Source organism: Argiope bruennichi, chromosome 2, assembly GCF_947563725.1.
Source record: "Argiope bruennichi chromosome 2, qqArgBrue1.1, whole genome shotgun sequence".
In the NCBI taxonomy this organism is placed as follows: domain Eukaryota; kingdom Metazoa; phylum Arthropoda; class Arachnida; order Araneae; family Araneidae; genus Argiope; species Argiope bruennichi.
In genome coordinates, this window is record NC_079152.1 from 56,649,331 (window position 1) to 56,664,681 (window position 15,351).

The following is a 15,351-nucleotide window of genomic DNA, read 5'->3' on the forward strand; positions in this document are numbered from 1 at the left end:
TAATATACACACACACATGAGTAATTAATAATTTCTGCTTGATGAATGTTAAATAAATTAAATGTCCTTCAATTTTTAGCTCTGGTGTAATAATGTATAAATTTTTTGGACTAATTGGTAATAGTTATAATATATTCAGATATATTGAATTATTTTTTTATATAATATATGATCATTCCGAGTTATTCACTTCAAGTAAATAACTTAAATCTCCTTATTGTTCTCTAATTCTTTTGCATGTTATCAGTTATTGGGCTTGGGTAATTAGTATATTTTTTATAATAAAATTAAACAACTTTTGATATGTTTAATTAATTACTAAAAACACTTTTTCCAAATAAATGTTTTATAATTGCTTTAAATATTTGAATTAGGAAAGGTGCATAGGTTATATTATTGAAATAAGTTTGGTATGCTTTTTTTTTATCATTTATAGTTAGGAAAACTTCCATCCTTATTAGTAAAAACTGTATTATTTGTTGTTGCAATTTTAATTACAGTATAGATTGAATGATAGATTATATATATGAATACAAATCAATTGTTATACAATTAGATATTGATAGATTATATATATTGTGATAGATTATATATTTGAATCATAATCTATTAACAGTGTAGGAAAAAATTATTTTCTTATACAAACCAGTGTTATTTTGCAATTTGTAGACATGTTAGATGAAATACATGGTTTAACGATAGCACTTTAAGAATGCAGTGTTTGTATTGCTGTTCTTCAGAAGATAATTAAGTTAATATTATATTATGTAATTGTCTACTTTATTAAACTAAATCTTCTCTAGATGCATTATATATTCATCTGGAAAATATGGACCCCCCACCTTTCAAAACTAACTAAATTATGTATAGTGTGACATTTTAAAATTAATTTCAAACTTTATTTTGACAGCAAACAAAGCTCTTACAACCTGTCACTAAACTAAAAATTGTTTTGTAACCTGAACTATAGATACAGGTAGTGAGATAATAGGGTAATAGAGAAATAATTATAATAAAAATTAAGTTATTTTTTCAAAATATTAATGAAATAAAAGTTGTCTTTTTGAATTATATTTGTTTGCTTTTGTGCAAAATTTTTTTATAAACATTTAACTATTTATGTTTATTTTTTTGTTTACTTTGGTGGTTCAGGACCTATATTGTGCAGAAGTCTGACATATATAATTAACATCAAATAATAAGCATTAGTTTATTCTGTTGGTATGATAAGATTTTGGAATAAGTGTAACAAAAGCTATTTAATTATTGCTTTGTTAATCTTTTCTTTCATTATTTTAGGAGTTTCCTCTTTACGTGCTCTTCTGGCTCAAGACAAGGATGAAGATTCTCCTAAATTACATACGTTATTGTGTGAAGCTTTTGTTAGTGTTTACGTTAGTCAACTGATTTATGCCTTATCTACTTGCGACTGCCATGTATTATACAGATTAGTTGGCCAATGCTTTACTAAGGAGACATGGGCACTTCTTTTTGGTGGAGGAGCAAAAATATTACTTCATATATCAACTACTAATTCAGTTGAACCGACTGGATCACCTGCGTCTTTAGAAAGTAATTATCCAAGCATGTGTAAAATAAATATACAATTTCTTTTTTATTTTAAACATCACTTGTTTTATTTTATATTTATAATTTTATCTCTTTGAGATTTAACTGAAACTTTTTAGAATAACTGGAAAAATATCCTGTATGTTGTGACTATTTCCAGTTCTTTTCTGTATTGGTTCTGTTTTGATACATATATAGTGAGTTGCTTTTAACTGTTATCTCCTGATATTTTTTATGTATATACACAATTCAAAAATTGTCATTTGGTTCTTATTTTAAATGTATATTAATACATAGTAAAAATGTATATAAATTACAAAATATCATACTGAATGAATCTTAAATTATATAAAGAAAAAATTTCTTTGTTCATTGATATATTGATTTGATTTTATGATCATTGAAATTCAAGCATCTGTAAGATAATAATTAATCTTAAATTTTTTTAATTGATGTTGATTGCCATAAAATTTTATCTGATCATAAATTGAATAGTTGAAAGGAAGTTTTTTGTTATTGCTATTAACAACTTGTATGAATCCATTCAGTTAGGTTGAAGCCCCATAGTAATTTATAACTTGTTTAGAAAATTAATAAATAATATTGGTTGATTTTTTCTGAAAGATCATTGAGTTTAATTAATAAAAATACAAAGATTCATATCATTCACCTTATTTTTATTTTAATACAGACAGGACAAAAATAAATATTTAATGTAAAATGACATAAAATTCAAGAAATTAATTCTATATAAAAAATTAAAAATTGAGCATATTTTTAAGAATTTATAAAATTTAATATTCAAATTCCAATTTGTTTGCAAGAATGCAAATAATATTGACATCAGAAATTACATATTTATTCACTAGAATTCCCCCCCCCCTTTTTTTAAAATTTTTTTTTTTTTTTTTTTTTTTTTTTTTTTTTTTGATTATTGTAAGTGGAAACTTTATTTAAAGTTTCTCTGTCAAGTTGAAAAATTTTTTTTGGTGTTGCTCTATTGATTATTCCATGTTATTTTCATAAGTATTTTCTCCTAAAAGCGTAGGTTGAATTATTTGAGTCTGAAGGTGATTTAAATCTGCTTGTATATTCTTTTAAACATCTCTTAGTGAAAAAGTCTTATCATTAAAAGATTCTGTTTTAAAACATGGAAATAAATTATTAAAATTATTTATAAATGTAAATTAAATTTTAGCCTTAAATATTTGTTTCTTTAAAATTACAATGAATTGCTATTAAATCAAATTAATAATACTGTTGAAGGATTAAACTAATCTTAGTATAAATAAAAAATATATTATATATGAATGTAAGTTCTTTATTGCTTCTTAAATAACTGGGCCAGATTCAATATTTATTATGTAAGGCAATATATATATATATATATATATATATATATATAATATATTCGATTTTTTTTTTTTAGAAATGTTTCAAAATTGTGCAATTTTTTCACTGTAACTTTGGAGTAAATATCTTTATATCATCTAAAATTCAGAATTTTAATTAATTTCCATCAATTTTTATTAATTTTTCAAAATTTAATAAATAATTAAATAGATGCAGAGATTTTGAAATAAAATTTATTGATACTCTGTTTCTAAACAAAGGAGAGACTTTGAGGTACATTATTTATTTTTCTGATATTCTTATTTATTTTTTTAAAATTTTCAGTTTTTCTCTTGTTTTAAATGAATTTATTAGTTTATTTACTAAAGATAAAATTGCAGGCAATAGAAAGATTGTGTAAACCATAATTTTTTATGTAAAATAAACTTTTTTAAAATTAAAAATAAGTTATTTAAAAACTGTTTACTAAACACACATTAGGAGATGATTTTGTGATTTAATTGACCACACTTGGCATTTCTTTCTTATTTTTAGTATAACAAATTTCATTTATTGATTTTGTAGAAGAAAATCAAAGTCAAAGTGAAAGTGGTTCTGGAATATTAGATTCTCTGTCACGACAACGAATCAAGCTTCACATGAAGCTGTTGGGGCAATCAGGCCAACAAACTACACAACCTATAATAAAAGAAGATAAACCAACTTATAGAGAACAATTCATCCCTCCTAAAATGTCTATGGTGTCATTGTTTATGTCAAAGGTAATTTCTGAATTTTTTTTTTTTTTTTTTTTTTTGTTAAATTACGAGACTATTATATATTGTAGTTTTCTTAAATTTTCATTCTTATTTTTCTTAGCCAAAACTTGCAAGTGAATCGGATGCCTTAGATTATGATTCAAATGCTTCATTACCAAGTGATGAAGAAGAAGTTGAGGAAGGTGAAATGGATGATGTCTTTGGTGGAGAAAGCACGGAAGAAGGCCATCAAGCAACCAGTGGAAGAAAGAAAATTATCTCTGATTCAGGATTGGATCAGTTAGATCCATCTTCCTATACATGGGGTATTCTGCGTTATGCAGTTGTTAAACTTGCTCGCATGCATATTGTAACATTTTTAAGCATTGCTGGATTTGAAATGCAAGGTGAGATATTGAAAATTTTTCATTTTATTTAAGTTACATTAAAGAATTTATAACATGTATATTAAAAAGCATTTAATCTGATTTAAATAGTTTTAATTTTTATAATACACACATGCATATATATAATATGATGTTGGAGGTATTATTTATCCCTTAAAAAGCATCATTACCAATTATCATTCAGTTCTACAAATTTCAGAAGAGAAAGAAACAATTGAAATTTCACAGCTAAAAACAAGTGTTTAAGATCCCCCTCTCCATTTGCTATGGACTTAATATTGCATGTTTAGAACAAATGTGTGGAAGAGAGTGGAGATCAGTAATAATTATTACAGTTGTGAAATTTTCAATTGTTTATTCCTTTTATAAAAGTTGTAAAATTGAAATACATAGCTTTGCTTGTTAAGCGGAGCATTTAGTTTGTTTTAAAATTAATTCTTTAATTAAAAGTTGGATTATAAAATTCTTTTCCTACCACTTAAACTCAAAGATGAAAAATATTTCAACTTTTATGTTATACAGGCATTAAATATAATATATGGCATCGATCCATCATTTGAATAACATCAAAAGATTTCATAGAATCGGTTATTTTCTGTAATTTCAGCACCCAAAAATTGAATTTCATTTCTTAGTATGTAAAACTTGTTAGCACATTTCTTACATTTTTGGCTTATTGATAGAAAGCACATCACTATGAATTCAATAGTTATACCTTAAAACTGTATTTCACTCAGATGTAAATTTCTAGCAATTGTTAAAGGTAATCAAATGCCTTTCTAATGAAAGTACTTAATTTTTACAAATGTGTATGTACATATAGTATATGATCAAAAGTATCCAAACATATTCAGATTTACATCCCCCCCCCCAATTTCTCCTTAAAGGTTGGATGAAATGCATTTAAACTTCCATTGTATAAAAAAATATGCTTGAACTCAATTTTCTAGTGAAGAAATTTAGATAAATAGCCAAAAATTGATGTAAATGATTTGCTGACAAAGCATTTCACAGAAAACTGACAATATTCTTTAAATGCTATCATTACATTTGCATTCTTGTAAAAATAGTAAATATATTCAGAAAGATAAAAGTTTTTAAAATCCAAAAATTTTTCTTTTAGAACTAAGCCTAAAAACTAAAACTAAGAAAGTTTAGACTAAATTATATATTAATTAAATTAAGAAAGTTTAGAACTAAATTATATATGTAATTTACAGAATATGTGACAATATACTAGCATAACATCATATAAAATTTTGAACTAAATATTTTGAATATTTGTGAAATATGAGTATTTGTGGTAAATAATTTTCACGTAGCATGTTTGAAGCACAGCATATATTTTTTCCTCTCTTTTCATATTATTTCAGAGCTAGATTTATAAGATTACTTATATAAAAATTTGAATTAATTATATAAAATATATGTAAGATTCAGAAAGATATTAAAATTGCAGTGAGCTGATTTTAAGTTGTTCTCCAAAAGAAAAAGCTTGAATCTTCAAATGGTGTTTTGAATTTTAGATAGGTTTAAAATATATCAGTATCCCTGTATATTTATAAATTAAGTACATAATTTAAATAGTAGTATATTACATATCACAAAGAACAGTAAAATTTTTTAAGTTGATCACAACATTAGACAAAGATTTGAATTGTATAATTTTGTAGAAAACTGCATCTTATAAGAAGAAGAAGAAAAAAAAAAAAAATCCTTATATATAAATTATGATTTTTTTTTAATGTTTCTTGCATGTTGTAAGGGAAAAACAATCTTTATATTTTGTAGATCAATACATAATTTAAAGCTTTTATACTGATATACAATATATCTTTTTACAAAAATGCATGAAAATATAGCATCCAACAAACAAAATCATTGATAAAATTTGAAAATTGCTTTTGACTTTCTGTGAAGTGTAGTGAACCCAAGTATTTCTCTTCATCAATTTTGGCTTGCAAAATGCTTAAAATGCATCTGTGACCAAATCTTTGCAGAAAAATACAAATTAAAGTATATGCATTACACAATAAAAGCTCAGTGGCAGTTTACCTAGTGTTATGATGGTTTTCAGCTATCATTTTATAAACAACTCTTCATACAAGTCTTTATTTGATAATATTATAACATGGAAAATTAATTTTTATTAAGAAAAAGGTTTACAAAGGGGGGGAGAAGCATTCTTACTCAAGTTTGAAATAAAAAAAAATTAGGAAAACTGAAACCATACATTTATATCTTAGAAAGCTCTTGTCTAGGAGTATTTATTTATTCCTAAAAATTCTCATTGATAAATAAATAAATAAAAAAATTAATTGAATGCAATACTACTTGTTTAAAACTAGGTAGCTTTTTCTTTTGAAGGGACAAGCATTAGATTATGTTTAGCTAAATATTTTTGTAGAAAATTATTGTATTTTTTCAGATTTACCAGTGATTAGTCCTCTCATTCACTCTGTTTTGAAGTGCATGGATTTTTGGATTAAAGATTTGAAACAGTACATGGATTCTTTTGAAAGTCCCCCTCCAAATTATATTCCTGGCTGTAGTACTTCTGGTCCTCAAATTGGTCCAGCTGTCCTAAAATATTCAGCCTTATTAGAGCTAAATAATACCCCTTTTAGGTATTTTCTTTACTTTCTTGTTATAAAATTTTTGTCTTGGTCATCATTTTATTATGTCAAATACCAATTAATATGCTTCGATTATTTTTTTGCTGATATGTAACATAGTATTATATCAAAGTTGTTATTATTTGAAATAGATATTTTTTTAATCTTATGTAATGTTAACAACCGAATTTATAAGTATTGAATTTTGATATACCTGAAAGAGTTTTTTTATTACAATAATTAATTTTGAAAATATACTTTTCAAAATTAATTATTGCAAGTATGTTTTTCACCAATTACATATGGTTTTATGTTATGTTCTTCTTTTATGTGAATAACTTTCTTTTCCCTAATAAATTTATATCTTGCTCAGTTTTTTTTTTGTATTTTTTTGTCCTCTGAGTTATTTGGAGTTCTATAAATAACACTTTGTTTCATTTATTTCAAGTTTAAGTGAATTTTTGAATTTTCTTCAGATCTAATCATAGGGCTGTTTTACCTGTTAAGCGACTGTGGAATTACTTAGTTCGTCAAGAAAGTGTTCAAGATGTATTTATTAGATACATTTATCAGTTTAAACGTGTACCTAAGGTATTTATTTTAAATTTAATTTGAGTAAAGTGAATCATTTAAAGATTTATATATATGTTTCAGTTTAAACACCATTAATTCTTTTTTCATAGACTGATGATTTTGATATTGATGCCCCAGCAGAAGGAAATTCTGCCAATCTTAATAGTGTTAGGGTAATTCATAAGGATCAAGACACAATTAATACATTTTGTATCAATAGAGTAAGTAAACTTAAATTATCTCTGAAAATTAAGCCTAAAATAATAAAATATGTGTAATGGAATTAGTATTGTCCTTGTTTTTACTTACTTCTTTAATGTTATTCATATTTGTAAATCCTTGCCATCAGTTTCATAATCAAAATTGCATTTTATTATAGGTTAAAAATTAATAATAATAGCGAATTATTTGCCACTACACTTCTTGCATGTAATTTATTTACTTGACTTAACCATTGAGCTTTCTTATTAAGTATATGTTTCAAAACCAATTTTCATTTGCATTGACGATCTGCTAAACAGTTGGCTGTATTTAATTGAGCTCAGTCAATATAAATTTAATAAATGCACTAATAGTTATCAAATAAACTTTTGCCTGATAATTGCAAAATATTGCTGATATTTCAGCATATTTACAGTAATATTTTTTGTTTTGTTTTTGTCAAGGAAGTTGGCTAAGATAAATAATAATTAAAGATTTCTATGACTTAAGTAACCTGTGTTTCTGAATTGATGTTTAAGGACAATGTAATAGATGATGTAGGGAAAAATTATTTATAGGATATAGTATAAAATTTATCATTATACTATTCATCCATTATTTCCAAATTAATATCTATCCTTGATTAAATTATGTATGCATTTTAAGTGGAATTTTAGAGTATCTTTTTTTACATTTGTAGTATTTTTTTCATTACTTTATCTCTAATTTAAATAATCTAAATTATTGTGCTTTTTTTATATAATTGTCCATTTATTCATAAAATACTATCCTGGTCTTAATTTTATTTACTTTTAAAGTCTCTTTAATTTTGATATATATTTAACAAAATAAGTAGTAATTATTATACACTGATTACATTCATTATAATGATTTTATTGTTGGAAATTAGGATTTCTCTAAAATGTGGTATTTTCTTTATATATTAATAATTAAGTATAGCTGTGGAGTGAAGAACGGAGGACAATTTGTAAAATTTTGCTACTTTTATTTCACTTGTGATTATTTCTTTCAAATATAACATATTGTTTTTTCCTTTAGATTTACTATTGATATTGTAGAAGAAAATACCCTTATCATTTAAGCTGGAGGGAAAAAAATTGTTTTTTCCTGTTTTTAACATTTTTTTTAATTTGTCATGAAATAGTTTTTTTTAATTAACTATAAATATAATTTTTTAAATAAATAGATTTAAATAAAATTTGAAATCATTTTTTTTAATTTCTTTTTATGTGAATTCTATTGGCAATTACTTTTAAATGCTATTCTTGAATGATATACCTTTTATTTATAGAAGGAAAGAAAAAAGAGTATAATGTTATATTTTTATGAATTTTTTTCTACTCGGAAGTTGAAAATTGTTTTGTCTATAGGTTAAAAATGGTATCATTGCATTAGCTACTCCTAAAGAAATCCAGGAAATTGATATGTCTGTTCTTCTTCAACCTGTTCCTTGGCCCCGAGAAGAAGCTGAGTTTGAGGCTGTAAATTTACTAAGGTAAACACTGCTTTGTTCTTTTACATATTTCTTTGCAAAAATTACTTTTATACCCTATTAGATGCAATTATAAATTAAAATATCTGTATTCATATTATTTTTTCTGAATAAATTAAAGGATTTATTCAGAAAAAAAGTAGCACAGATATTGTAACTGCCAGCATTTAAATACTACATAATTTATATCTGATGCAGTATTGTCAAGACTTGCAAATCAGCAATATTTTGTTATCTGGACTACTTTCATATAAATATCCATTCTTTTGAAATGAAATAAACTTTTACATAAAGAGAAATCAAATAATTGCTTGAAAATAAGAGTTTTTAGAAATAAGTTAATTTTATAATAACCAAGATGAATGATTAGAAAAAATTTCCAGGAATGGAATAATTGATTTGAAAATTGTCAATAAATAAACTGTTAAATGTATAGTTAAAGAAAAACTTAATTTGATTCATATTCTCTTTCTAGGGCTCCTGATACATTGCCATCAACAGATTATCTGGTTATTCAACATCCTGCAGATTCATTACAAGCAAATCAGTCTTCATCAGGGTCTACCCCTACTACTTCTGGTCCTACATCCATTGGAGCATCTAAAAATGTAAAACTATATTTTATCTTTTATGTATTATTTCAAGTATTCTTTTTAAAAATTTTTGTATTTTATGACTTGTTATGCTTTTTAATAAATCTTCTATTGATAAAAATATGAAAGAAAATTGTATGTTATACGAAGTTTGCCTTTTAAATACCCTTTGAATTCATGTACTAAGTTAAAGTTATCTGCAATGGAATATGACTTTTAAATTTATATTATAGAATTTAAATTTTCATAGCATTGATTTTGTTAGTGTAGTACTTTATCTTAGAAATACAGCAATGGAGCTGACTTCTTATTTTTTAGAAATAATGCAATAAATTTCAATTTTGGAAATATAAATAATTTATTATAAAAAAAATGTAAATAGCATGAAATATTTGAGAAAACTGTAGTTAGCAAAAAATCTTATGAACATAAATATCTGTTAAGAGCATACTTTTTTCTAACATCCATTAGGAAAAAAAAAAGAGAGAGAGAGAGAAGATATGAATAAATGAAATGATTTTTAATGTTTTCGCTTTCAAATCACAACGTAGAGCTTTGGTTGGTATAAGTTACAAGGTCAACTAAAAATATATTCTTGATTTTTTTTAAAGGTATATTTATTAATAATGCTGATAAATATGTTTTGGTTCAATTTAATATTTTTTTTAATAATTTTTTCTGGAAATACAAATTGGCTAGCTCCCAAATTGGTTACTTTTATTTTTATTGCTTTATTTTACTTTTGAATCCTATGTGATTTTTCACTAAATTAAAAAATGAAAGTAAAAGAAAATAAAGTAAATTTGTTGCTGTATGAATAGTGATAACAATAAGTTGTTATTTATAAATTATTATTGCTATGTATCAGAGTATGAAATCCCAAACAAAAATTACCTTAATTCTGGGTGTCACTCTGGTCGAGTTGTTTTTGAATTGTTGCTATTTATTCATTTATTTTCTTTATTTGTTCTCTTTGAATTCTGTTTTTTGAACTGTGAACCCTTTTTCTTTTTTGTGAAAAGGCTCAGTTGCACATTTATTTAAAAATATAATAAAATTAGATAATAATCTATATGAGATAATCATAATAATCTGATATAATGGGTGTAACAATTTTTTTTGTGTGTGTTGAAATGCAAATAAAATATTTCTTGTCCAATAATTTATTCAAAATGTTTGTGAATAAATGAATTATACAAAATCTTGCTATTTATTTAAAACTTTTATTAAAACTATTTATTAAAAACTTTTTAAAAAAATGACTGTTAATTCTGTCTCTACCATATAAAATTTACATGATCAAAATTTATAGTCCTTAATGTCATATCTTCCTCCTTTGTACAAACAAACAGACCGACACACTTTTATTATTATTATTAGAATTAGAATTAATTACCTTAACTTGTCATTTTCTTTGGAGAGTTGATCAGTTATTTCTATTAAAGAGCTTCATTTTATTAATGATAATTATTTTCTTATACTATTCTTTGCTATGTCAACTTATGCTTAAGACAATCTATGTATTAAAATCTTTCAGTCTTCTTCTTTCTTAAATTTCTTTTCTTGAAATCTCTTTTCTTCCTTTTTTCCCCATTTCTGTGGCTGCTTTGCTGCTGCTAACTGAAACTTCTCTTCCTCTCTTGTTACTCTGCTACTTTTCTTTAATGGTACACAGATGAAAGGCCTGAACTTCCCAGGTTGTACTAATCCACAATTTTGTCAATTAGTTCTCCAAAGAAGTCGATATATGTTAAAACCGGTAAGTAAAAACTTCAGTCAACTGCTGGTCAATTTTACATATTTGTTTGTTTTTCAAAGTCAAAATTTTATGACTTTAATATATAGTGCAGCACATGTATTAGAAAGTATAAACTTTATATATTATTGGATATGTAGTAAGTTAATAAAACTTAAAAATAGTAAAATTTTGCTTTGCATTTACATGTTGTGAAAATTCCATGTGCTGAATGATAGTGCATCAAAAATTTCTGTATACTCATCCTTTTTTTTTCTTTTTTTTTCTTTCCAGAAACATTAGATTTTCAACAAAAACAAGTTATGTAGTATGTGTGGAAAAAAAAATTATATATATTTATTACAGTAAAAAAATAACAGTTGACTTCATTTGAAAAATAAATAAAAATAAGGGAGAAAAAAAAAAGCTTTTCAATAATTTCTATTACAATAGAAATATTCAAAAGATCGGAACTTGTATATGAAAAAGTAATAAATGCCTTTTAATGAATAATGTATTATTCTGAGCTTCTGTTTTATAAATCAGTTTACAAACATGAAGGAAGATTTTTTTCTTTAAATGGAATTTTGATATAATTTCTTATTGTAGTTATGGTTTCTAATTCGAAATTTTTAATTATGAAAAAAAGTACAATGTAATGAAGGATGTAGCAGGATGAAAATAATAATGAATAATTAGATAAAAATTAAAAATGTGGCCAAAAAGTCTAAAATTTTGACCAGTCAGCTCTAATGCATTTTGTTGATGTGTATTTATTTTCCTTAGCATAGTTCCTTCACTGCATATCTTAGTATGCCTGCTTTAATGTATTTTTTGACTATTGTTAAATTAATTTCAGAAGTTAAATTACAAAGATAATAAATGAAATTTAATAATATTAACTGTATCAACCATGTACATTTTTTTCCTAGTTGTTTTCATTTGATTTAAAAATCATGTTACATTATAATTTCATATGTAGAAATCATAAATTAAGAAATATATTTTGACTTTTGTTTTCTTACTTGATTAAATTGCATTTCAAGTTCATCAGATATTTGTGCTGTATTTGTTATATTTCAATTTTTATTCTAGCTTAAGAAACATAAAATAGACGGAGTTCGTAAACTCACTTCTCATCCATTGATGCCAGTTTGTAAGTATCATTCATTTGGTCATAAAATTATCAGTTTTTATTTGCACTATTAAGTAATTGTGAGATAAAATTTGAATTATGAATCTGATCAGGCTGCCATGCAAAATGGATGATAAAATTTTCGATTAAATATTTTATGTAATTCTATCTTAATAGTTTCCTCAGTAGAATGTCTTTAAGCTCCAAATTTTGGTGTATGATTCATTTTAAAAATCTTATACTGTTCTGTAAATTGTCCAATGCATCTCATTAAATTTTTATCAATATCTTTATATATCCAATTGTATCGCAGAAAAGAATAGCAGTGTTTAAAAATGGTCACAATTAATTTTTTTGTCATTGTTTGATTTTGAAGGTAAGCCTTAATTATAAATAAAAAAATAATAAATTGAAAGCGTACTTTGTACTGAAACTTACTTAACATAAAAATGTAACAGAATTGTCATATCTTGATCATTAACAATAGCAAAAAAATATAAGATGAATTATGAAAATGATTTGAATTTCACTTCTGTAATGATATATATTGTTATAAAATATTCTTAAAATAGCTATTAAAAAATCAATGAAAAAATGTTTGGCAAAAAAAATTATGTTGTTAAAAAGATAATTTTTTGAATATTAAGATAAGGTAGTATTTATCTTAATGTTATAATATTTTCAAAAAATGTCAAAATGTCACTTGCTTTACATTTAATTAAAATTTCAAAAAAAAAAGTCACTGCATATTCTTACTCTTTAAATCTTTAGCTCTATTTTTTCAACAATCACTTAAGAAATTTTTAAACAATAAAAAATTAGTAATATTCTTTGACGATCCTTTGAACTGCATTTCACAAAAATTCTAAATGAATCTTATTGTAAGATATTGGTGTGAATAAACTAATAGGATCGCCACAAGATATTGGAATTCATATTTTTAAGACATATTACTGCTCAAAATTATTTGAGAATTTTAAAGAAGTTATATCATGTTTGGGCATACAGTTACTTTACAAGATGGATGGACCAACTGTAAAATTAAAAATTTTAAAACGTGTCAATGAAGAATTTTTATCCAGAAATGATTGCAAACTTTTAAATCTAAGAGCTTGTGGACTATAGATAATCTATGAGAGTTTCAGTTTGGATATAAATCTATTGGAAGGAAAATAGACAATCTGAGAGCACTATTAATCTAAGAGCAATGTATAGAGTATTTCAAGATAGTCCAGCTAGACATGTTTTTTCTTGGGGTTTACAAGTCCTTCTGAATTTCCATTAAAGTTTTGTTCTGTCCACTAGGTTGAAAATAGCAGTGTTTGTGAAGATGTTCCAAATGTTTTTGACATAAAAAAACATAAGAAATTCATAGATTTCAGTAAAAAAAATTGTGACAGGATCTGCCACGAGTTATATTATAAAAGCTTGTCAGGATAAATTGATTCTAGTTAAAATTGACTTCTCTTTCTGATAAAATTTTTATTAGAAAGAGTAGAATTTAAAATATGCTTCAGCTATTTCTTAAAAAATTTCAGACATCTGAACTTATACCTTTTTTATAATTTTTTTTTTCATTCTTGTTAAATAGTTAATGAAAAGTACTGTGTAAAGAAGCATAATTGAAGAATCAGAAAATTAGACAATTTATTTTTGATAGAGCTTGATTGATAATCCTAAAAATTTAAGACTGAGAAAGAAAAAAAAATATACTGATTTTGGAATAATGGCTACAAGTTACATGATTATTAGTGGCAGTGTTGAAACTGAAAAAAAAAGAGGCTTTTTAGTAGGGTATTTTATATTTTTAAAGAATACTATTACAAAATATTTGATGTTTTGCTATTTTAAAAGCTGCATCTTGCTTAAATCCATATTTATTGAAGAATCAATGCATTATTTTATAAAAAAAACTGAAGTTTGATTTGCTCTAATTTCTTTATTTCAAAGCACAATTTCACCCTATATGTTCAGAATGTACAGAGACCTAATTTGAAATTTTCCTGAAAAAACTTTTAAAAAAATAATACAAAGCTAGATTCATTTAAGGAAAAAAATTATTTAGATGATTTCTATTCTAATATTTTGAAATCCATAGAATTTCCCAAATAATTGGAAGTTGTAAAAATAAGTCTTGTGTTGTCGCTTGGCAATGTGGCTGTGGAAAGTAAATTTAGTATCAATAAAGGTATGATTGTTGAAAATCTGAAAGAAGATTCTTTAATTGGTCTAAGAACTGTGTGTCATGTCATAAAGTTTTATGGAAGTGTTTTAAATGCTCCGATTTCAAAAACCTTGCTTCAGTATGCTAAATTATGCAGTATGTAAGGTATTATGAAGCTTTAGAAAGGTAAAAAAAAATATTTAGGAAAAAGAGAAAGAGCTCAACAAGCATAAAGCAGCAGCAATGAAATTATTTTTAAAAAGTTAAACTGATTACTGGAAAATCTGCAAAAGTCACAGAAATTGATGCCAGTCACAGAAATTGATGAAAATAAATAAATAAAAATAAAGTAATTATTAAACAATTTGTATCATGATAGCAAAAATATTATTTTCTGATTTATTTTAGCCAAGACTTAATTTTGTGCAACTTACAATTAAAGAGCATGAGAGGTAATCAATATCCCCCCTTTTAATATGTAAATATTGTCATTTCAATTCAAGGCAATAAGGAAAAATAAATTGTTTTTTCTGTATGTAAATATAAACATATTTTTAATATACTGTTATTTTGAGTAATGTAAAATTATTGCTTCCTTTCTTTGTTTTTTTCATTCATTAAAACTATGAAGTATTGTTATTCTATTATAATTAGCACATGATTGCAGTCTGCACATTTCCTCATATATTGTATTTATGTACAGGGAAAACATAGGGATTTTTTTTTCTTCCAGATTTGAGTGGCATCCTGTTGAAA

The 15,351-nt window shown here is 24.5% G+C and overlaps 1 protein-coding gene across 4 annotated transcripts in view; it reads left to right on the forward strand.

Annotated features, from left to right (window-relative positions):
* LOC129961682 (dmX-like protein 2) overlaps positions 1-15,351 on the forward strand; it is a 92,254-nt gene that overhangs the window by 67,453 nt on the left and 9,450 nt on the right. For 3 of the 4 annotated variants that reach the window (XM_056075212.1, XM_056075215.1, XM_056075214.1), the window contains exons 41-50: positions 1,300-1,572; positions 3,487-3,683; positions 3,781-4,066; positions 6,495-6,693; positions 7,158-7,272; positions 7,365-7,475; positions 8,847-8,971; positions 9,444-9,576; positions 11,237-11,320; positions 12,392-12,452. In XM_056075212.1, coding sequence (XP_055931187.1) covers positions 1,300-1,572; positions 3,487-3,683; positions 3,781-4,066; positions 6,495-6,693; positions 7,158-7,272; positions 7,365-7,475; positions 8,847-8,971; positions 9,444-9,576; positions 11,237-11,320; positions 12,392-12,452 — 1,584 coding nt within the window. The remainder of the gene's footprint in view (positions 1-1,299; positions 1,573-3,486; positions 3,684-3,780; positions 4,067-6,494; positions 6,694-7,157; positions 7,273-7,364; positions 7,476-8,846; positions 8,972-9,443; positions 9,577-11,236; positions 11,321-12,391; positions 12,453-15,351) is intronic. The other variant, XM_056075216.1, reaches the window with a different exon arrangement.